Source organism: Uranotaenia lowii, chromosome 2, assembly GCF_029784155.1.
Source record: "Uranotaenia lowii strain MFRU-FL chromosome 2, ASM2978415v1, whole genome shotgun sequence".
In the NCBI taxonomy this organism is placed as follows: domain Eukaryota; kingdom Metazoa; phylum Arthropoda; class Insecta; order Diptera; family Culicidae; genus Uranotaenia; species Uranotaenia lowii.
Window position 1 is genome coordinate 413,005,177 of NC_073692.1, and position 25,325 is coordinate 413,030,501.

General features: G+C 40.4%; 1 protein-coding gene across 11 annotated transcripts in view; it reads right to left on the reverse strand.

The window, feature by feature from the left end:
• Positions 1-595: 595 nt before the first annotated feature.
• The window catches only part of LOC129749546 (muscle LIM protein 1), a 74,761-nt gene continuing 50,031 nt past the window's right edge, over positions 596-25,325 (reverse strand). For 7 of the 11 annotated variants that reach the window (XM_055744538.1, XM_055744542.1, XM_055744537.1 and 4 more), the window contains exons 4-9: positions 23,728-23,839; positions 17,364-17,460; positions 16,512-16,608; positions 16,102-16,398; positions 2,260-2,580; positions 596-2,190 (exon numbers count right to left, since the gene is read on the reverse strand). In XM_055744538.1, coding sequence (XP_055600513.1) covers positions 1,914-2,190; positions 2,260-2,580; positions 16,102-16,398; positions 16,512-16,608; positions 17,364-17,460; positions 23,728-23,839 — 1,201 coding nt within the window. In that variant the 3' untranslated portion in view covers positions 596-1,913. Of the gene's footprint in view, positions 2,191-2,259; positions 2,581-16,101; positions 16,399-16,511; positions 16,609-16,760; positions 16,849-16,933; positions 17,031-17,363; positions 17,461-23,727; positions 23,840-25,325 lie in introns of those variants that run through there. The other 4 variants (XM_055744548.1, XM_055744544.1, XM_055744545.1 and 1 more) reach the window with 4 other exon arrangements.

The window sequence follows — 25,325 nt, forward strand, 5'->3', positions numbered from 1 at the left end:
ATATTGCTCAATTTTTTGATCAACAATTTTGAAACCTTATGTCCGTATTTTCCCAGATTTGTATGTATATAAAATAGCCCGGATTAGTCCATCCCGGATACTTTCAAAAAAAAATTAGGCAACCTTACTCTAGAACCTACCTTTTTTTCGACGAAAATTTTCAGAAGTTGTATTTTGTGATCACATTAAACTCTATAGAAACCTCATTGAAGATAAGTTGAATGAGCTATTTGACTGCATATTAAATTGTCTTACCATATCCTCTTTTTGTTTTTTAACATTCACGGAGTGGAAAATTTTGAAAATTCAAAGGTGTTCCACCTAGGAAATGTTCGAAATTTTAAAAAAAGTATGAGCTTTTTCGTATATTTTGTAGCGGTTTTTTCCCACTTGGAGGGGGGGGGGTTGATCACCCCTCCCATAAGACCGCGCATGCCCCTATGTAACAATTCGTTAAGCTAGAGCTTAACCCCCCTCCCTCTATGCGAGTTACGTAATTTATGGACGTCCTCCACTCGCTGTAGTCGTTTCTGCCGTCACAAATTCATCGAATTAATGTTGCAGGTTGCAGGTCATCACTGATTTCAAACGCACCTTTTAGTTTAGCAGTTTTGTTTATTGAATAAATATGTCATAATTATAAAAGATTTTTTTTTTGTTTGGTTTGCATTTACACTATAAGAGTTAATAATATCAATATCCTAACCTAGACGATGTTTGTTTGTTTGTTTGGTGTGAACTAGTATGCATTTTTGTTGGGGGGCAGGCGGGTGATATCGCTCGATTATATTCTCATATCTCATTTTCATTTTTTATTTTTTGGTTCGATATCCACAGCAAATGATGATAATAAAATGTGATTTAGGTTTAAGTTTCTCTCTTTCTCAGGTTAAGCAAATTTAATTTGATTTTGCTTAGTTCATCATCTAGCATAGGCTCTGCCATGGAGACAATATTAATTTGTTCCCCAGCTAAGATATGTGTTTGTAGGGGGGTTAAGAGCTAATGCCGTCTGTCGATGTTGTCGATTGGACGAGATACATACTTATGATGGAAAGGGGGGATGGTACTCTTTACTTGATCGCAGGGGCTTTGGCGCGATGACAGTTTCAGTTGAAAGGTTTTAGGTTCACATTTTACATTTAGATCAGCACACAACGTTCTTCTAGTATTTGAGTTTTGGGGGTTATGCTCCGCATATAAAGTCACTTATAAAAATTTACTTCTCACAGTAGATTCTGTTCGCAAAAATAAGATCGATCTCCAAACATCTCAATATATGTATGTAGGTCTCGCTAGGTTTTTTCTTCTGTTCTATTTAAGCTAACAGATTCAACAAATGGAATCGCATTCGAGTGAGTATGAGTGAGTTCGTGAGTGTATTTCTGTGTGTGTGCAATGAACATATGATAAAACATTTCTCTGGTGAGTTGTTGTTCTGCTGAATATATTTGGTGTTTAATTCAAAAAACAAAATCTTTACAGAAAAGAAAACGCAGTTGAATATGTTTTGTGTAGTGTTGTGTAACTTCCGCTGGTGATAACAGGTCTTTGACCTGGTCGTTCGTAATTATTGATCACTGGTTTTACTTGGCTCTTTTTCTAATTTTTTTTCTCAGGGAATAACTGAATTAATTTATTTTTGGGTGAGCTTAAAACCGTTTTCTACATCTTACGTACACGGTTGGTTTGTCAGAGATATGTTTCATTTCATGAAGCATAAAAGCGGGAAATGTGGAAGTTTAGATTCAGCCATTCTCGATTTTTTTTTTCTTGTAAAAATAGTCCGTTCAATTGTTACTCAAAAATTACACAAATACATAGCGCAATAATTTTGGACATACAAAATTAAAAATTATATATCAGGAAAAAGTTGATTACAGAAGGGGAAAACTGGCAACACTGCGTCCAGATTAGACCATCGTCAGCGTTCCGGCACCCATTCCAAAGCCAACGCCACGTGGTCCGTAATTGCGTCCGTAGCATCCTTTGCAGTAGATCTCTCCATTGGGGCCATCATTGAGGTTAGTCGAGTCCAGCGATTTGTGGCAATCGAAGCAGTTGAAACACCGCTTGTGCCAGATCAAGTTCCTGCTGAGCATCTTCTCGGCTTCATACACTGAGTATCCGCATCGACGACATCCCTTGCCATCGGAAGGCTTAGTTCCACCCAAGGGTTTGAATTCGCTACTGCAAAATTAAAAGAAAAATCAACAGTTAGACTGCTACATAACCTAAAAATTGTCAGATCGCTCTTACTGTGCCGGGGTAGACTGGATCTCAGTGCACACCAAAGTGGGAGTGTGGCCGAAGCCGAATCCTTTCGGTCCGAAGAGTTTGCCGTAGCAGGCACGGCAGTGAATCTCGCGATCCGGACCATCGCAAGCCAGCATCGAGTCCAGTGGCCGGTGGCATTCGGCACAGTTGAAGCACTTCTTGTGCCACATCGTTCCCTTGGCCAGCTGCTGCTCCGCTGCGAATACCATTCCACCGCAACGGGGACATCCTTGACCCTCGGGGGCCTTGATGGTGGTGGTGTCGATCGTCACCGATGGTCGCTCCGCCGACAGCTGATCCTCGCTGTTGAAAAACAAAATGTATCGTTAAATAATTTCGAGGCTGGGATTATTGATAGTGGCATAACTCTGATGATCTTATACCGATCTACAAAGTTCACATATCTATTTCAAGAAAATTGAGCATAAGTGTTGAGTAAAGTTTCGGCAAAATTGTGGTCTAAGATAAACGAAGATGAGTTTGTACCACGAGCCAGTTTCACTCAACCTAATAGTCAACTTCGTGGACAGCCCGTGACCAGTTCTCTACCCATAGATATCGAAGCAACGGCTTTAGATTAGGCAAGTTTTGTTAGAGGAAGATGTCTTTTGCTACGACAATAAGGACAAGTCCAACGAGTGTCAACTCGCCACTCGATGTCCAACTGAAAGCAGCTGACGGACAGCTTAGAGAGAGGTAGATGAACCTATCGCCTGATCCCGCATATAAGGAGCTGGCTTGGGCGAAAACACGGTGAAGTGGACTTCTACATGACACAGTTCCTAACTGGTAATGGATGCTTCAGGAAGTACCACTACCGGTTTGGACACGTAGCCTCGCTACTCTGCCCGGCCTGCGCCTGTGGTAACGCAGAGGAGACTCCAGAACATGTGGTGTTCGTTTTCCAAGGTTCGAAGCAGCACGTACCAACATATTTTCCGCCTGTGGACCTGATACAACGCGAACGGTTGATAACATGGGGTCAGCGATGGGTTCATGATTGCCCTGAAAAGAAGGTGGAGTCACCAGCACTTCGCGAGCGGTGTAGGATGAATCCACCGCCAGGAAGCATCTGAGTAGTGTTCGTTCGATCCCACGATCGAAGGTAAGGCATCATCTTCGGCGTAGTGGAGGTCATGAGAGCGCCGCGATCGTGTGTAGAATATCCCACCTTCGGGGAGTATCCAAGTAGTGTCACTTTTTACGGGGGAAACTGCGGGGATATGACAAGACCTTCTTAGCAGCGGATCTTGTATGAAGGGGATAAACCACTGTCAGGGGATACCCACGGGTAGAGAGGCTCTCGATGACAGTGAGCATCTTCAGTCGGTGTAGAATGTCGTAGGGAAACATTCGAGTCGTAGCTTTCAAAGTCCCGAACGTGTGCTGTGACACGCACGTGTCTAGGATAACATGCTCTTGACCGGCACACGACACGGGCAGAAAATACTAGGGTTGTCGAAATAAAAAAGAAGTCAAGAAGACCGCACAACGGTCGGAATAGTCTCACCCCATGGACGAGGTGCTGTCGACTAGAGTGCTTCCAATCCCACGGTTTGAAGCTACAAAGTTAAGGCAACATCTTCTGGTATGCTTTACCTTCGGGGAGTATCGGAGTAGCGGGATTCCTAATGATCGAAGCTGCGGGGATAGGACTTTACCTTCTTCGCAGCGCAGGGAGTTGGGAAAGGAGTTGATTTCGAGGACGAGCATGATTTCACGGTCGGGGACTCCCTATGAGCAGATCGGCTTGTGTGTACTCAGCACACCCCTGAGATGATGATGACGTGTCATGCAGCAACCCTACAGTATAAGTATGTCATGACAGCCGACAAGCATGAGCTCCGAGGTGGTTCAGCCGACAAGCATGAGCTCCGAGGTGGTTCAGCCTCTTTGGCATTCTAGACGCCGGACCGACCAGACGTGTTTCCTTTGCGGTAAGTTAGGCTGCAGCAGACTAAGGTCCAATCCGCGCATTTGGCGATTCCTGCCAGGAGCTTGTTTCATGCAAGCAACTTGAGAGGACCAGCAAATAAAATTGATTCCGAATTTTGGAAGATTATTTTATTTATTTTTATTTTTATTATTTACATAGTATTCCGTCTCACGACAAAACTTGACGAACATAATTCCTAAAATTCACTCGGTTCATAGCAACCGTTCTCCAATTTCTCGGGCACCCCACGTTCGCCAGATCACGCTCCACTTGGTCTAACCACCTTGCTCGTTGCGCCCCCTCTCGTCTTGTTCCTACCGGATTCGTAGCGAACACCTGTTTTGCAGGACAGTCGTCCGGCATTCTCGCAACATGTCCCGCCCAGCGTATCCGGCCAGCTTTCACCACCTTCTGGATACTGGGTTCGCCGTAGAGTCGCGCGAGCTCGTGGTTCATCCTTCGTCTCCACACTCCGTTCTCCTATACGCCGCCAAAGATGGTTCTTAACACTCGTCGCTCGAATACTCCGAGTGTACGCAGGTCCTCCTCGAGCAATATCCATGTCTCGTGCCCGTAGAGAACAACCGGTCTAATAAGCGTCATATACAGGTTACACTTCATGCGAGGGCAAAGTCTTCTCGACCGCAGTTGCTTGTGGAGTCCATAGTAGGCACGACTTCCGCTGATAATTCGCCTCCGGATCTCACGGCTGGTGTCATTGTCTGCGGTCACCAGTGAGCCGAGATAGACAAAGTCTTCGACTATCTCCAGCTCGTCGCCGTCGATCGTGACCTTGTTATTACTGGACAAGCGGGTTCGGTCGGTCTCGGATCCGCAGGCCAGCATATACTTCGTCTTGGACGTATTAATCATCAACCCAATCCTTCCTGCTTCGCGTTTCAGTTTGCGGTAGATCTCCTCCACCGCCGCAGATGATCTGCCGACTATATCAATGTCATCGGCAAAGCAGATAAGTTGACTGGATCTGTTGAAAATCGTGCCCCGCATTTCGCCCACCGCTCGTCGAATAACACCTTCTAGCGCCACGTTGAACATCATGCAGGATAGACCATCACCTTGTCGAAGTCCCCTGCGCGATTCGAATGAACTCGACAATTCACCCGAAATCCGCACACAGCACTGCGTTCCATCCATCGTCGCCTTGATCAGTCTGATTAGCTTCCCGGAAAAGCCGTTCTCGTCCATGATTTTCCATAGCTCGTTACGGTCGATCGTGTCGTATGCGGCTTTGAAGTCGATGAATAGATGATGCGTAGGGACTTGGTGTTCACGGCATTTTTGGAGGATTTGCCGTAATGTGAATATCTGGTCCGTCGTAGACCGTCCCTCCATGAAGCCGGCCTGATGACTTCCCACGAATCTGTTTGCTTGTGGCGTGAGGCGGCGGAGTAGGATTCGGGACAACACTTTGTAGGCGGCATTGAGGACAGTGATCGCTCGGTAGTTCTCACAGTCCAATTTGTCGCCCTTCTTGTAGATGGGGCATATTACCCCCTCCTTCCACTCCTCCGGTAGCTGTTCTATGTCCCAGATCCGGACTATCAACCGGTGTAGGCAATCGGCCAACCTGTCCGGGCCCATTTTGATGAGTTCAGCTGCGATGCCATCCTTCCCAGCCGACTTGTTTCTATTCAGCTGGCGAATGGCTTCCTTAACTTCACTCATCGTTGGGAGTGGGATCACGATTGTCCGTCAGGATACCCCCGTCCTTATCCCGACACATTTCGGCTTGCGGCAAAATTGGAAGAAAATTAAGGAATTCCCTTGCCATTGTGAAATGCGTCGACGGGAGTCCGCATGGTTATTTGTGTGTGCGTTCCGCATGATTTTCCAAAGTATGCGTCGATGGGAGTCCGTGTGGTTTTTTTGTGTGCATTGACGGGAGTCCGCATGATTTGCTGCAGTGTGCGTCGACGGGAGTCCGCGTAGTTAATTGTCGTGTGCGTCGACGGGAGTCCACATGATTTTGCAAAGTGTGCGTTGGGAGTCCGCGTGGTTTATTTTTTTTTATGTGTGCGTTGACGGGAGTCCGCATGGTTTTTGATGCGTGCGTGGACGGAGTCGGCATGAATTTAAATTGCGTGCCTAGACGAGAGTCCTCATGGTTTTGATAGCGCTGCCGGGAGTCCGCACAACTTTTAAAGGACATTAACGTAAGTCAGCTTGAATTTATTGATGAGTCATTTATATGTTTCTTCCGTAAATACATTTCACTGTTTTAATTCGTTGCTAGAAAATCCGTTGTGCCAACCGGAATTGCTCTCATATAACAACAGACCACTTGGTCATGGCCTGTCTAAATTCAATCATAGTGAATTTCTTGACTGAACGAAATGGAAAACTAAATGCATAGACACAAAGGAAGGATTTCCTTACGCAAACAAATAGATGGATGTGTACGATAAGGTCTTCAGGGTCCGGAAGATGACATGAGCGTATTTACTAGACTATATATAAATATATAAGACCTGTTAGTGGGTCTTGATGTAATTTATCAATAACAAATATTATGGAAGTGTGTAATATCGATATGAATTATGAGATTTTCAAAACAAGTATTTTTATATAAAATATTTTTTTTCTTGGGACGGGAAGGGAGATGTGTGTACTCAGCACACCCTGGGAAGATGATGACGTGTCATGCAGCAACCCTACAGTATAAGTATGTCATGACAGCCGACAAGTATGAGCTCCGAGGTGGTTCAGCCTCTTTGGCATTCTAGACGCCGGACCGACCAGACGTGTTTCCTTTGCGGTAAGTTAGGCTGCAGCAGACTAAAGTCCAATCCGCACACGGCTCTCAACGCCAGGTGAGTCGTTTCAGTCGGCGTCTTGGATGACGTCTTCGCCGGGAATCATCCGAGCAGTTAAGTCTCGTATGTGTACAGTAACCTCGAGTCACTGTGATTAGGGGTCGGATCTGTCGTGGGAGAGATCAGGCCTCGAGTCGCCAAGAGAATAGGTTGTAACGAATACATAGATGTTTGATAATCTTAAGTAGATCTTAAACTAATAAAATAGATCTAAGTATAATAACTCCTTCCATAGGACTGTAGAGGAGAGGGGAATTGGCGAAACTACCACTGCTTGCCCTTTCCCCTTCTGGGAATGGGCTTTGACAACTCCTGGTGGTTGCCAAACAGTGGAGGCAGATCCGCAGGCTGTCTGCTTAAAGGCCGAGAATGAGTCGATGTGAGCGCTTGGAAAAACTACCACTGATGGTCCGCTTCCCTCGTGGGGTTGGACCTTAAGAGACAACCACGGATGGCTGTCCTATCAGTGGAGGAAGGTCCTTATGGCGCTGCCTGGCGTCCAAGGCTAGGGGAAAACTCGATCGCCTGGTTGACCGAGATCCTAACTCTTTCGGATGGAAGGGCTATGAAAAGAGCTGATTGTTGCAGCTGGACCTAGGAGCAAGGCGTCGGAGCAAAGCAGCGAAGAAAGAAGACACTAGTATCGGTTTACTTTCTATTTATTCTCTATTTGTACTTATTTGAACTATTCACACTTTATATTTGTTGAAACTTACGGTTTTGGAACGCAATCCGTATTCCAATCAGCAGAGTAAAACCGACGGACCCGTCGGCGAAACCAAAACAGTTTTTTTTGGTTCCGCATGCTTTGAGTCAATTCGCAATTGAAACTATAGCGGTGATGATTGATGATGACAGCTGATGATGGTAAACACGGTACAAATGTTTACATCATCACACTGTGAAGCCAAATAACTCAATTTAGGTTCGTGGTAACTCACCAGTGTTGCCAGACATTCTGAGTGGTTAGCTCAGAATATCACACGAAAATTAGAAAATAAGTGAGGATATCCTTCAGTGAATAATGTAAATAGCTATCGCTTATGTTATAAGTAGTTATTTAAGGACTTGACGAACAAAACGAATAAAGATTAACTCTATTCCACCACTGAAACCTGCGTTTTCAACAATATTTACACTTCAATTCTCGTCCCATTTCGACGGTTTGTCGATTTGATTAAGACTGACTACAGGCGCATAGGAGAATGAGCCCTTAAATAGGTTGACGAGCAAGCACACAAGCACGTGGTTGCGGCAGATGGATATGCCTAGCACTTTCTAGGCGTTTTTTTGCGAGAGCAGCCATCTTTCTCTCTCAGTACGGTACTCTCGCGTGAAATCAGCGTCACTCTCTCCAATTTCAGTCAACTGGTCGGACTGAACACACACATTTGAATGTATTCGACCAACCGACCTACACATTTCCTGATTAGGAAGCATGGTAAGTAAGTTCCAGAAGACGACCGACTGCAAACTTGTTGTGTGTTAGATGAATGACCTCTTTCAGGAGTCTTTTGTACACATATTTAGGTTTGGGAGAGAGAAAAAGGTTGGTCCTCGATTTCGGATTCAGAAGGAGAAGACGAGGCGTCATCGTAAATAGATGGAAAGGAAATATTAATTTAACTGCTTTCGAATCGGGTAGTTCCGGTAAGAAGTTGAACTAGACTCAAGGGATCTTATAGTTGATGTGATACCCAATTCACTTACTCTTTATGATCAATTGGGATAAAATTCCTTAATTTAACTATTTGCACTGAACCAGTGCTCATCATTTCTGTATTCCGTTCAAACTTGCGATTAGGCTAAGAAAGTGATGAAGGTGGATGTGTGAATGCGTAACAGTTTGAGGTGCTTACGGCAAGGTAAGGTGTGAGAACATTGTGACGCCGTGAACGTGAACGTAGCGCCTTCTTTTTTGTGATAGATTTGAAAAGCCCACGCGAGTCTTCCCGGAGAGCCTTCCATCGTCGCTGAGCTCGCTGAGATGAAACAAGACCCGCCTCAGGTGGAACATCAATCCCGGAGTGTCAACGCTTCCCACCACAATTCGCAGCTAACATGACGAGGCGATTTGGCATCCAGCAACCCTGTGAGATAGACTCGGAAGAATAATCGACTGAATCACCTTTCGGTCCGGAACCAGCACGTTAAGGTAAACTACAGACCTATATCGATTCTCTGTTGCTTGTCAAAGGTCAATTGAGTCAATTATCTACGAGAGACTTTACAACGCTGCTTAACAAGAAATAACCGAACATGGTTTCGTGAAAAAAAAGATCAACGGTCTCGAATCTGATGAGCTACTCTTCCACACTCCATACCACTATCAGAAAAAAGCAACAAGTAGATGCCATTTACATAGATTTCTCAAAAGCATTTGACAAAGTTCCACATGAAATCGCCATCAGAAAAATAGAATGCTACGGCTTTCCGTCATGGTCTACAAAATGGCTCTACTCCTACTTGACAAACCGACGAGCATTTTTGAATCTACGAGGAATCACATCTCAGCCATTTGACGTCCCATTCGGTGTTCTCCAGGGCAGTCACATAAGACCACTAATCTTTATCCTTTTTGTTAAAGGTTTTGCTTGTTTATTGCAATCCTTTAAATAGATGTACGCAAATGACTTGAAGATTTACCGGAAAATCGAATCACCTGTGGACTGTGCAGCACTTTAAGCCGACATCTCGACACTTTTGGACTGGTGCAAGTATCATGGAATGGAAGCTAATGCCAGTAAATGTCGATGTATAACTTTCTGCAAAGCTAGAACTCCATTCTGTTTTGCCTACAAAATGGACACAGCATAAATGGAACGAGTAGTTTCGATTAAAGATCTCGGAGTTATTTTTGATCAGAAACTAAGTTTTCAGAACACCTATCCGCCACAACCGCAAAAGCCTTTGCCATTTTTGGCTTTATTCGTAGAAACACAGTTGAGTTTGAGAATGTATATTGTCTTTAAGCGGTTTACTGCGCCTTGGTGCGCAGCGTTCTGGAATACGCCGTGGTAGTTTGGGCGCCGCATCAAACAGTACACACTGAAAGATTAGAAATTGTACCAAAGAAGTATTTGCACTCCGTCGACTGCCGTGGAATGATACCGTTCGACTGCCACCGTATGTCGAAAGATGCAATGATGAGCAAAAACGGAGATCTGTTTGTAGAATTTTGTGCCAATAACAACATGGTGATTGGTGGATCGCTCTTCCCCCATCGACCAGCACATAAGGTCACTTGGGTATCTAAAGATGGCCGAACAGAAAATCAATTTGACCACATCTGCATAAGCCGAAAATAAAGAAGGAACCTTTTTGAAGTCCACAACAAACGTAGCGCAGACATTGCATCTGACCATCACCTCGTCTTTGGTGAGATACGACTAAGAGTTGCGTGTGTCCAACGGTGAGAGGAGAAAGTCGGATATCAATACGACGTCCGCCGATTGGAGATTCCATAGAAGCGCAAAGGGCATACTTTATTACGACGAGCCATGATATTCTCGGTAATGTCTGTGAAAGAAGAAGTGAATGGATGACGGATGAAACCTGAAGGCAAAGCAGCCGGCCGCTTACGATATGCAGAGCTGGAAAAAGCAGTTAAACGAGTGTTCTGGAACGAAGGAGCTCCGTTTGAACCACTCTAACATCAGAAAAGGCTCAGTAGAAACATGGCGATGCTGCGCGCATTAACGGCGGTAATGCGCGCCAAAATCATCGGTTTTCCTCGGACACGAAGAGGTTTTTCCGAAGGATCGAGCCACCGTCGATCCTTGAATAGGTCTCTTTTCCAACCAACCACCATCGGAGACGGTAACAAAGTCAGAGGCCTGAGCGGCAAGTCAGAGGCCAGAATGGCCAAAGTCAGAGGTCCAAAAGGGACCATAGTTTGTGTCAGAGGTCGATATAATTGTAATTAGTCTAAGTTGTTTGAAGTTCGGTAAAATACAGTCCACTTTTTGTAATGTTGTTTGAAAGAATGTGTGCGGTTATTTATCGAAGGAAGAAAGGTCTGATGCTATCGATCCTGCCATCAGGGGCGATCCTGAACATGGTCCAATCGAGCCAGATTTTGATCATCGATAAGCATCAGCAGTATTTACGGTACGGTATGTATGAGTGAGTGAATGTGTGAGAAAAGTGTTCAAAAGCCAATATTGTTTCAACGCAAAATTTGTGGAAATTGTTTTCAGTCGGTATTCAATCAATTTGTGTTGTCGATAAAATCCGCTCGTTATTTTCGCTCACGGAACAACAAAACATTATATTCTTCATAAAGATCGACTCAAGAAAACAAAGATGATTTCTACTTACACTGATTTATGTACAAGCTATTACAAATCCATCATCGAAAACATCTTCGTTAAGTCCTCTGGAATAAATTCATTCACCTGCATCGTTCATAAATTCTTTCGTAAGTTCAAGAAGATCCACTGGTGTACCTTTTTTGGTTCTAGCTACGTGTAAGTGCTCGCCGATTCTGTTCAGTTTTTTAATCACTCGGATCATTGATGCAAACAAGAAAGAACTCATCTGGTTTGTCAAATTGGTCGAATCATACGTCATGTGCGGTGCTAGTATAATTCGGTGTAATCGCTTGCCTTACTTTTCCCAGGGGTATTATGAAATCGTCAAACCAATGGATCACCATGCGACTCCTCAAATGCCACTATTGTTCTTTGTAAGTTATCCACAAAAATATTCGATGATTGCATCGCCAAGCTCCTATTAACACCTCAGGTTTATCGGCCAATTGTTTAAATTTCAAAAAGGAAGCAAATAAACGAATCACCATGCATTGGATCGTTTTAAAAATGTAAGAAAACACCATCATCGTAGCTAATCTCTCAACATTCACAATCTCTAGCAACACTCATTTTTTGTGCACTTCTGTTCACCACGCACGGGAACCGATCGAAAATGAAACGAATGTCATGGAGGGTAACAAAATCGCAAACAGAAATTGTTGATCGGTTCTGGATATTGTCCTCGTGCTCGCATTGTTACCTCGTTAGTTTTTTTACGCTCCAAATTGTTGTGCTACTGTTCTAAGAGAAATATTTGTATCGGTTATTATAAGTTGGTGATGTTAGCCTTCAGCTCGTGTGGTTTTGTGCACAGTTCACTCGAGGAATTCGAGTAATTTCGAGGAATCGTTTCAATGATTCATGTGCGGCGTTTTAGTAACACATTCTTGGAAATATGTGCTTGTTGATTCACTAGGAACAGTTTCGAATCCAGAAGATGATCAACACAAAAGGATCGATACACCACCGTACATTCGAAGAACTGGTTTTGACGAAACAAATACAGGTATCCAATGAAAATTTCGTATCAATACCACATCATTATCATCATTAAATCTTCAACAAAGTCTTCAATTCATCGACGATGAAATTTAGGTCAACGAGAGTTTCATCCATTCATTTTATGACTATGATAGTGCATATGTAATTCCTTATCATTGTCAATTCTAGAAAGTGTGGTTAATTCATGTGATTGGTGGAAACATTGAGGACTTCTTTTTTGCATGAAAGACAGTAATTTGCAGAGCGTCTCCCTAATACAAAATGTTGCGAGGTACATCCAATTGTTTTTGTTGGATTGTTGGAAATCCAAACTGTCGGTTATGTGTTATGCTACTTTCATCAGTGGATGCGAATTGTTTTTCAGTAAAATATATCAATGTTCCTCTTCTTAAGTTCAAAGAAGAACAATTATCAGCGGCCATATCAACAAAATTAAAATGATAAAGATTCACATGGAACCATTCAAGTTGGGTTCATTGAAGTCAGATTACATGTCAGTATTATCATGAATCGGAGATCATTCACTATCGGAGTCATCAATCGGATTTTGGAATCACATTGGTAGTTTTTTTTAACTTTCGGTTGGAAACAGTTTGTTGGATTCATACAATTTCCGGAATCATTTAAACAGAATTTAAGTTGCTGAATCCGGAATCGTTAAAGTTGGATTGTATGTTGGGATAATGTTGAAACACAGTCGGTCGGTTTTTTGTCAGCTTGTGTCGAAGAAAACTCCAGTATATCGGTCATTATTTGGAAAAACGTCAAGAGTTTTTTTGGGTCGAATCGAGGAACTGGATAATGAGGATCAAGTTTGCCAAAATGTGTCAGCGATTGTTTGAGCGGTTCAAAATAATAATGTTTGTTTTCGGTTTCATTTTAATCATTAATAATATGTCGGCAAATCATTCGGAACAACTTCGGGAATCAGATGGATTCAAACCATTTAGTAAACCATTCAGCAAATCATTCAGACTATGTCAGTAAACCAATCAGTATAGAGGGGCCTGAGAACAGCGAATCAGGTTCGCCTCGAAAATGTCAGCAAATCATTTAGTTTTTCGTGAATCAATTGGATTCATATTGGGTATCAGTCGGCAAACCATTCAGTTTTTTCAGGAACCAGTTGGGTTCAAATCGTTCTGAAAATCATTCGGAGACATAATCAGTCATTCGGAAATCGGTCAGCAAATCGTTCAGATATAGGTACACTTTTACAATAAATACACTTTTACAAATCATTCAGGGAACCAAACGGGGTTCCATTCGGTTATCATTCAGGCCGAAATCATTCGGTCAGCAATTCGGTATTATTCACATTTTTGTTCGGAGTAGGCGTTGGAATTCGTTTTTCGGTTAACCTGATCGCGGGATCAGGACATTTATGTGACGGTTTTTTTTTCTGCTGCAATCGGGCATGGCAATACCAGGGCTTTCCAGCGCGCCTCCGAACACACGAAATACTTTCGGAAGTTTTTTGTGCAGTCACTCCGCCATAAGGAGTTATCGGGAATCATTGGGATTCAAATATTCGGTTATATTCGGTTCGATACACTTCAGAGTTGCGTTGGATTTCGGTTTTCGGATAGTCTGATCGACGGGATCAGGACTAGCATTTGGCGGTTTTTCATCAACATCATCCTGGATTAAGTACCAGGACTCTCTAACGCAACGCTGCATCACACAAACACACATCAATTACACACACAATCAATCAATCGGAATGAAGCTATCGGAATCTGAGTCAGTTATGATAGATACGGTTTGACTATTGAAGAGAAGTCACTTGGGCATGTGTCAGTTTTTTTTTTCGGAGTCAGATTTTTTGTCTGTGAAACACGGTCAGAAAAACATTCGGAAAATCATTCAGTAAACTGGTCAGAAAAACAGTCTGAGAACATTGTTGGAAAATTACTCAGAATTGGTTGTTGGGAAAACATTATGAGAAAAAGTCAGTAATTCAGTCAGAACTGAGTCAGTAATGAAATGTATGTTTGAGTCAGTATTTTATGTGTTTGTATTTTTGTCTGCTATGTGTCGGAAGAGCTTGGGAACTAGAATGTTCGGCTCATGTTAGTTAACGAAAGTCAGAAAGCTTGGAGAGCTCAGAATTTTAATGCCAGAATAACATTGCGGAGAAAGTCAGAGCATGAGTCGGCATCATCGCGCTGATCTTGGCAAGCAGATCAGCGCTCGGAAATCAAGGTCAAGTATTCCTAAATTAAAGTGTAGATTAGAAGAGTGATACTTCCTTTCCCAAGCATTCAGAATTCAACATCAGGCTACTACCGGACGAAGGCAGACAACCAGAGAGGTTGCAAAAAACAGAGTCGGCACCCAAGCACAAAGGTCGGAACCAACGTGGGTTAACGGCGGGCGGTAACACAAGGTCTCTCCGCATACAACGAGCGCAGGTCTTCGGCGTGATCGAAGCGAGGTGGTCCATCACGGTACGGTACATCAACATCGGCACGACAGTAAAACAGCGGGAATTTCGAAATGCGTACGTCCCGTCGCCTTTCAAGGCGGGCGGCATGTTCTGGAACGAAGGAGCTCCGTTTGAACCACTCTAACATCAGAAAAGGCTCAGTAGAAACATGGCGATGCTGCGCGCATTAACGGCGGTAATGCGCGCCAAAATCATCGGTTTTCCTCGGACACGAAGAGGTTTTTCCGAAGGATCGAGCCACCGTCGATCCTTGAATAGGTCTCTTTTCCAACCAACCACCATCGGAGACGGTAACAAAGTCAGAGGCCTGAGCGGCAAGTCAGAGGCCAGAATGGCCAAAGTCAGAGGTCCAAAAGGGACCATAGTTTGTGTCAGAGGTCGATATAATTGTAATTAGTCTAAGTTGTTTGAAGTTCGGTAAAATACAGTCCACTTTTTGTAATGTTGTTTGAAAGAATGTGTGCGGTTATTTATCGAAGGAAGAAAGGTCTGATGCTATCGATCCTGCCATCAGGGGCGATCCTGAACAACGAGCTTGTAGACGAGACAAGAGAGCTTGGACAAACACCCTAGACGAAGAGGGAGAAAGAGCCGCCCTCATTGGAGACATTCGATTACTATAACCACCTATAACTATGACATTTCTCGCCACCTTAGTAGTGGTGCAAGGACTAATGCAAGAATGCCGCTGAAAGATCGAGCAGGTCAGCTGTTGACCGATCGAACAGATCAGCTCAAACGTTGGACTGAGCATTTTGAACAACTTTTCCGAGTCACGAATAGCGATGGCCAAAAGAACCCGCTGCCTGAAGCGCCAACAGTAAGTCGCATAAATGGCGTCATCTCGAAAGCGCATTCGCTGGCTGAAATAGGAACGGCAATCAAAGACATGAAATCCAACAAAGCACCTGGGATCGATTGCATCCCTGCTGAAATGCTGAAAGCCGACCCTGCCTTGTTAGCACAAATGTTGCACCGTCTTTTCGCTGACATCTGGGATACTGCAACATTCCCGGCCGTTGCGAAGAGATGAGAACGAGATTTGCGGAGAGGTGCTTGAATGGAATCCAGAAGGACATCGAAGAAAAAGCAGGCCCAGAATTTCGTGGTGGCGAAGCTTAGCCTAGCAAACTGACGACGAGAATCTTGACTGGGAGCAAGTAAAGGCGCTTTCTCCGGATCGTTAACAGTGGAGGTTTTTACCACGACCCAATGCTCCAGAGAATCGACGTGGTACCATTAAGTATGTAAATGGTGTTAGCCAGTAATAAATATGAACTCGGTACTCACCTAATGCAATCAGTCTGCAGAAAGCCGGAACCACAGGCAAATCCATATCCGTGCGGTCCCCACTTCTTGCCGTAACAGGTCTTACAGTACACATCCCGATCCGGCCCATCACAGGCGATGATCGAATCCAACGTCTTGGTACAGTCACGGCACTTGTAGCACTTGCGATGCCACTCGCGTCCCTTCGATAGGACCTGCTCGGCCGCAAACACCACACCACCGCACCGCGGACAACCCTGCCCCGGTGAAGCCTTGATGGCACTCGTGTCCGAGGACGATGGCTTCGGTGAGAATTCACTGATGAGGAAAATGAAAATATTATTAGAAGAAACCTTGGAATTCAAATGACCTAAAAAGGCGTCAAGCTGGTAGTCACTAACTGAACAGAGGGTACGGTACAATCATAATACCTCATGAGCTCGAGGTCTCGAGCATCACTCATCAACCCGATTGACGACATTCCACAGTGGCCATACCCGCGAGAACCGAATCTGCTAGCGTAACATCCTGCGAGAGGAAAGCATAACCAGAATCTCTTAATCTTTAAACCCTTCAAACTTACAACGAACAAACACCCAAGAACATGATTCAGTTAGTGACAGTACCGTAGAACATTGAACACATCTTGGACATCCCAAAACTATGGACGTACAACCTACCCAAACAGATCGGTGCTGTCGGTTTGCAGCGCTCCACCTCCCTGGCCATAGCCGTAGCCCTTCGGACCGAATCGCTTACCGTAGCACACTGAAACATTGAACAGATAACAGAAAAACAGATAACGAATAGGTCACACACAGTTGTTTTAGGTTCCGGGAACTCGAATACTCACCTCGGCAGTAGATTTCCCGGTTCGGACCCTCGCAGCAGTTTACCGAATCAAGATTCTTCTTGCAATCGCCACACTTGAAACATCCCTTATGGTAGGCCTAAAGGTGACGAAGACGACACACAGGAACGAGAACGAGACAGAAAACGAGAAGAGAAACAAAACACAGTACAGTTAGCAACACGGATACACGAATTTTGGTTGAGGTATCCAAGGGGCTGTTAGTCTACCCAATTAATGTATGTACAATACGCCGGTGAATTTAATCGAAAAATAACATCAGAAATTGTGTTTAGCTACAGCATGGCTCAGGTGAGTGAAGTCACCTCAAGAAAGCTTATTTACAACGATATCATTTTTGAGTGCACAATAGAACAACACATTTTAGATTGTTTGTTAAAGTGGCTTGCTGGCTGTAACGGCAAAGATGTACCTCGACAGTAGACTTCCTGATCCGGTGCATCGCAGTGGATCGTCGAGTCCAGGGTGCGATTGCAGATTATGCATCTAAAGCAGCGGCGATGGTAGCCCTATAGAGAATTGTAGCGCATGTCAAAAAGCGGCAGGGAAATCGAAAGCAGAAGCAAGAATTATATAACAATCAACAAAAGCAAAAACTGCTGTGCATACGACGGGAAACAAGCATAAATAAACAAACGATACATGTCTACATAAAAGAATAATAACAAATTTTACAAAGTAAGTAACGAGTAAGCAGACGATCATGATCATATTGATTGTTCATAGGTAAACCTTCATCCTGATTTTATGTTTATGTGTTTATTCAACAATGATCAAAAGCACAATCTTTTAAACGTTTTTCTAAGGAAGGGTACTGCCAATTAAGCTCGATAGTTATTTGAAAAATACATAAAAACGGAATTAGAAACTACCTAGTTTTCCCGGAGCAAATTTTTGAGCAAAAGTCATAATTTTTGGGCACTACGAACTAATTAAAGAGAAAAAAAAGTATTAAGGACTGTGGAGTTCAATCGCAGTTATTGTAAAACGATGAAAAGCTTAAGTTTAGACGGTTTATATACTTTGAAAAAATTTCTGAAGAACTCTTTTTTTTTATTAAATTTCAATTTCTAATCGTTCTTTGAAATTACTCTGGAGTATTTCTTAAACCAAATGGCAAACGTATGCATTAAACTGTCCCAAATTTGTATGGGAATCTTCAAACTTGTGAAATTTATGCGCTGCAGGCTAAAATTGATCTTAGGGCTAGTACAAGATCCCGTGTCAAATTTGGGCCAGGTCGGATCACGGGAAGAGGTCGCTCAACGTGCTTGAAGTTTGTATGGGGTTTTGAGACATTTATTGTTCGGGAGGAACATGAAAATCCAGATTGTCAATAATAATTTTGGTCCCCTTCAGCTGATTTCTTTTAAAGAAAATTTTTCTTAAAGCCTAATTTATGACAAATATTACATCCGAAGGCTGTTTTTCGATTAGAGTTAAAAAAAAGGTTTCAAAAATGGGCTATCATTTTTAAGGGTGTGTGATGAATATCACCCTTTAAAAAGTTTGAGCCCATTTTTGAAGCCTTATAACTTTTTTATCTTAACTCAAATTTAAATGCGATCTTCGAATGAAATATTTGTCATAATATCGGCTTTCAGAAAAATTGTTCGAAAAAATCGCCGAAGGATTTTCATGTTCCCCCGAAAAAAATGTCTTAAAAACCCATATAAACTTCAGGTTCGTTGATCAACCCCTTCTCGTGATTGATCTGGCCCAAATTTGGCATGAGATCTCGTACTAGGCCTAGGCCCATCACATAAATTTATCAAAAGTCGAGTCATTTGATACGCTCAGTATAGATCTCAAATTTGTCCATAGGTGCATGGAAGAGTGATATCTTTGAGGTGGGAATTTTGAAGATCTATTGATCAACAAGCCCCTCTTAATGCAATCCAATAGCTTATTCAGCTTGTCCAAGCTTGGGTCAGCATGATCCAGAATACGGAAATAAAAGTTGTTGAAAGAATTTCGAAACCAATTTCAAACCTTCTGTCTTTGAATGATACTCAGGTTAACTGTTTGCAGATTCACTGTTTCTCACACAATTATCGGTAAAATTTTTATAAATTTCCACTCAGAAATGTAATCCACACAGATTTGAATTTTGTCCATTCTTATCACTTTAAGATCAAATGTCAATCCTTACCAACTTTGAAAAATTTCTGCACCATTTGTCGAACCGAACGGCACTGCTAGGCATTTGACTTGCTAAAAATTATTAATTAGCCATGGATTGCGATGGAGAATAATTCTTAAGGTGGGTATTTTGAGGGTCTAATGACCTCAAAGCACAAGAGGATGTTAGATAGCGAAACTACTTAGCTCATACAGAAAATAACATTTTCGACGCCATTTAGAAATTCAAGATGGCGGCTTATGCTTAACTTGAGAATGCTACAAATGGATATCACATGAATGATTAAAAACCATGATAGAACTATGTCAAACATATAACAAAATTATAACAATAATTTGACAAATGTGACAAAAATCTGACGAACAATCACAAAAATACAAAAAATGTGATAAAATTACGAAAAAAAAATGAAAAAAAAAATTTTTTTTACAAAAGTTCAACAAAAATAAATTAAAAATATCACAAATACGGCGGAAATGTGAAAAAATTTGGAATAAAATGACAGAAATCTGACACAACTATGATAATAATATAAGAAATGGGATAAAATTTGGACATAAATATGACTATATTATTTTGACGTGAATATGGCAAAATTATCACAAGTATAAAAAATAGAATAATAAACAATACGACAAAAACGGGACGAGAATGTGACTTTTTGTCAAAAAATTGCCCTACAAAATAAATCACATTTTCAAATTTTGTCATTGTTTTTTGTTGTGCCATTTTTTTTGTCAAATTAATCATAATTTTGTTTTTTTTTATATTTCTCATTATTTTGTCATAATTATGCCATTGAATAAAATATATTTTTGTTTTAGCTTCAACAGATTTTTATCATTTTTTGTTAGATTGTTGTAATTTTTTGTTGTATTTTTAAATATTATGAAATTATAATAAATTACCTACAAATATCATAAAAATCAGCTAACATTTGCGGCCAGGGGAACGCCAACAAAGTACTGGTCAAATTTTCCAAAAACGACTATTTTGCGAACAGCTTTGGAGGGTTAAAAGCGAAACTCTATAGCTCATACAGCATGTTCAAGTAAGAGTATAAGAAAAAAAAATAGATTTTAGACTCCATCTCGTAATTCACTAAACATAAGAATGTTGTAAATGACTGAAATTAACATGAATGGATCTAACAAAATTATGACAGAAGTATGACAAAAATTTGACTAAATTGATGCAAAAATTTGAAAAAAAAATGACAGAAGTATGACAAAAATTTGAAAAAAAATTATGACAGAAGTATGACAAAGTTTTTATAAAATAATGACAAAATTATGACAAAACTATTGCAAAAATAACGTGAAATTTGAAAAAAAAATATTACAAAGCTCTTACTAAAATTTATCAAAAATATCACAATTATAAAAAAAAAGTGAAAAAGTTGGCCATAAAATGACAAAAATCTGACACAAACGTGGTTAAAATATTACAAATAGGATAAAGTTCTGACTTAAATATGACTCAAACATGCCAAAATGATCACAAATGTAAAAAAAATATTTAAAAAATACGACAAAAATGTGATTTAAATATGACCAAACTATGAAAAGAATGACCAAATAATGACAAAAATATGACAAATGTGATATAAACATGATAAATATATGAAAATATACAAAAATTTTACAATAAGATGTCAAAGTAAAAACACATACACTGAAAAATATGAAACACATTTCACAATAGAATAACAAATGTTTAACAAAAGTTTGTCAAAATTTTGAACTTAAAATGAAAAATGCGATTGAAATGTGTCGTTTTTTTTTATTTTTGTCAAAAGCTCATATAAATTTTTTCATGTTGTTGTTAATTTTGTGATATTTATCCAAACTTTGTCATATTTGTCATAATTTGGTCACTTTTGTACCTATTTTTATGCTTTTTGAAATATTTTCGTCATTATTTTTTCATGTTTTTGGTATATTTTTGTCATATATTTTTCACATTAGGCCGAGCTTCAACCAGACCAAACTGAGCGCAATGAGAAAATTGTTCTCGTGTAATGTTTGTATATTGTGAATTTAAATGTGAATATTATCGAGTGAAAAGAATTCCTTAAATAAGAATTTATCAATTCTGGCCCATAGTCATCAAAGATCTCGTCACTTGATGAAAATATTTGCCCCTAAATTCCAAGTGTCTCGGAAAAATGCTGATGCTGTTAAGTTTGGTCTGGTCGAATCCCGACTATTTGTCATATATTTGTCAGATTTCTGTTATTTTTCGCGAAATTCTGTCATATTTAAGTCAAAATAATGACATTTTTACCATACTCTTAATCATAATTTTTCATGTTTTTGGCATGAAACTATTGTCATATTTGTGATATTTTTATATTTCTGTCATAGATTTTCCATGCTTCACTCACATTTTCATATTTTTGTCAAAAACTTTTCAGGATTTTGTCATTTCATTGTCAAATTTATCAGATCTTCGTCATATTTTATCATTTGTTTTCAAAATTTTGTTACATTTTTATCACATTTGTCAATTTTGTCATTAGTCGTATTTCTCAAAATTTTGTCATATTTTTGTCATTTAATTAATTTTTTAGTGGTTTTGTCTATTATTATCATTTTTTGTCATAATTTTGTTTTATTTATTCATAGTTTTGTTAGAAATTCTCATTTTCAGTCATTTTAAACTTTCTAATGTTAAGAGGAAGCTGCCATTATGGTTTTTTTTTTCATCAAAAACTTAAAGCAAATTTTAAAGTCCGGAAAATTGGCTGAAATTTTACAATTTAACCAATCAAGCAACGGAAACGAAACTTTCGGATATAAAACTATTCCCAAAGCTTCAAGCAGCTTTTTTTGGCGAGTCGCGGACTCCTCTTCGTCAAGGATTGGCGATTTGTTTGACACTTTTGATGAGCCTGTTCCTTCATTTTACTTTTCCATGTTTGTCTGCGTTTAAGTTCTACTATGGCCTTGCAAACGGGAACATTTTATAGATTAACCATGAACCCCCACTCCATTTATGTTTTTTTTGTTCAAATTTAAATTCAAAAATCTTTTATAATTCCTTCAGATAAGATGGTTTTGTTTTACTGTTCATCCCTTATTTCTTTTTAATCTTCCGCGAAATGCGTGACGGGCTCTTTATTTCACTAGAGATCAATTGAAAAAACAAATTCTTGAAACGCAAAACAGTTTATCCCAGAGTACAAAATTGGTTTTGAATTGGTACGAAAACGAAGCATTTATCGTATATTAGTGATCGCATCATTTATCAAAATGGATCCTGATCTCTGCCTTCTCTTAACTGACCCAACGCCTTTCTTGGATACTTAAATACGTTAGTTTTCCTCTGTTTCTGAATATTTCAAAATTACTTTTGAGATATGTGGGAACAAAAGGTTACACTTGGAGCTTTGGAGCACTTGGAGATTATCTTACTAACATTCTTCCTTTCATTCCTTCCTTTTATCACTACTGACTACTAGGACGTGGCCGGCGCCGTTATTGATCATTTCCAAACAGAGAGCATAAGTTTTGTTCATTGGGAATGAATTGCTAATCCCAAGCTGCATTCCATTGGCGATGTGGAACTCGTTCTATTAAGTTACGCCAGCGATCATAGAACTCGAAATGAATTTATTGAAATCAAATACATAATGTAAAAAACACGAATTTAAGAACTGTTTTTGAAGTTTTTCGAGTTTAATAATTTATGGTGGATATGAGTAGTCAACCAAGCTAAGCTAAGCTAACCTTAAGAGGAAGCTGCCACCTTGGATTTCAAGATGGCATACCATTACGTCAAATTCGACTTCTACTTTTTAAGCCCTTTAATCCAATAACTGTATAATGGGGTTTTATGAGTTTTATGGCGTCGGACGACGAATTTCAGCTTCTATCCGTTGAACCCCTTAACCCACTACACACATTGAGCGGGTTTCATGCATACGATCGTGCATTGCCAATCTCAGTTTGTTCCCATTGAAAAAGACTCAGAACATTTTTTCTCTTATAGCGCGTCAATTGCGAGAACCCTCGCAAAAAAGACCACATAAAACCGTACCGGGTAAAAAAAAACTTAAAATGAGTCTTCAGTGTTCTTACAACTGTTTACTTAAGTCTAGCACTTTTTGTCTATAGGATTCAAGAATTTACTTTCATCGGAAATGTTAGTAAATAGGCTTGGAAGTCGAGAAAAACGATTCAAATCATAAATATTGATTTCAAAGAAATTCAAGATTAAAAGATTGTTGGACTACCGTCTGGTTTATACAATGACCCTGAACTGTTCCAAAGTGCGATGGATACCAAAATTTTAATAATTATTCCTTATGAAAAGGCAATGAATACTCAAAAATCTAAGCTAACAACAAAAGCTTACAATAAAATATTAAAAAAAATGGATTCTCGAAGTGTTTCAATCAATGCCAGAGGATTGTAAACCATGAAGCAGCAGTTTGGGCTTAGAAACAGTCCAGATAGTTTGCAATGGGTGATAATCAATCACCCTATTGAATAAGGCAAAACCTGCGCCTCAAGTAGAAAAACAAACTAACAGCTACACTTCAAAGCAATTGCTTTCACAGCTTTGAAAAAACACACGCACACAAACAAAACACAAAAAAACACTATAGAAAAACAGAAAGGAAACTCACTCTTCCACGTGCCAACATTTGCTCGGCCATGTACACAAATCCACCGCAACGAGGGCAACCTTCTCCTTCGGGTGCTTTCGGTATCGGTTTCGGCTCAATGTGCCCATTAGTTCTGTGGTTGGTTTTTTTGGTATTTGGTTGTTGTTGTCAGGTTGTATTTGTAGAGGGGGTTTAACCATTCGCGAGGAGGTAGAATATATAGAAGAAAGGATGCAATAGCTCGATGGATGTGGATGTTTGGAGGTATGTGTGGAATGACGAAACAATGCGATTGGGTGTGTGTATGAGATGATCGAGGTCGGTTTCGAAGGGGATGAACGTGGGTATGTGTGAGAAGCCGCGGTTTTTCATATGGAAATAAAAGAAACGAAATACGAAAATAAAGAAACGTTAGAATCTGTCTCTGGTTGTTGGTTCGAAATGTTTTAATTGGGAAAAAATCACAGTCAAATCAATAAATGAGAAGAAATTAAGTACAACAGAAGGTACGACAGATAGAGAACATCCATCAAAGTAGAGAAAAAAACCAACACAAGCATCTACCGGTTTGAGGTGAGCCGCATGACAGATGTACTTAATTTCTCTCGGGACAAGGTCAAGTCCCCCGTTTTTTGGTTTTATCTTTTGTTTTATTCTTTCCTGGCGAGATAAAAACTTCGTTGTTCATAATTTAGACATTGCATCAGAAATTTATTCGCAAATTTCAAACGAAAAAAATCAGTTTGACAAAATTGAATATATTATCTTAACACTAAATCAGGGCACTTTCCTTATCCCTTAAAGGAGAGAGATTTTCAAAATAAGGGTCTATAGAGAAAGATAGAGATAGGGGATGATTTAAGAGTGTGTACACAAAAGAAACGAATAATTGGTGAGAATAGAAAGGGTCGAGAATGTGGTTTTTGGAAAGGAAATGTGCTGGTGTGAGTGTGTGTTTAGTAAGAAGTGGTCGTGTAACATGCAAGGGTCTCAAATTGATGCAATGGATGACAGTGCATCAAGCACTAAGCCATTAACGGTGGAAACACAAAACAAACATAATCAATTTTATGAACTGTTTATCTGTTGACATATTTTTCAACAACAATACACAAACAAAGGAGTATGTCATACACAAAAGAACTATTTTTTTCAACAAACAAACATATTAAAAACAAAAACAAACACATACAGTTACTTTAACAATGACAAGACAATAACAACAAACAAAATCACGACATAAAAACTGAGAAAAACAAGGTATCTCACCGCTATCACATGTCAAATGGACAGACACCTACATGACAGACGAGATAGGGACGCCAGAGGTCGCTTTAAGGCTTAACGTATTCTATTTTTATTATTTACTTTTATTTTGTTTTGATTTTTTCTTTTTTGTTTAACACATTTTGCACACTACTCGTATAGGACAGGTACCAGTTCGAAACAAAAACAAAGAAACAAAAACACGGACCAAACAATTCTGAACAGAAAAAAAAATGGAATCAAGCGTTTGAACTTTTTTGCGTTGAATCCGACACACATTTCCAGCAAAAAATTGAAGTAAAAAAATTGATTTGGATGTCTGGTAACCCGATTTGTGTCACTCGAATCACCCC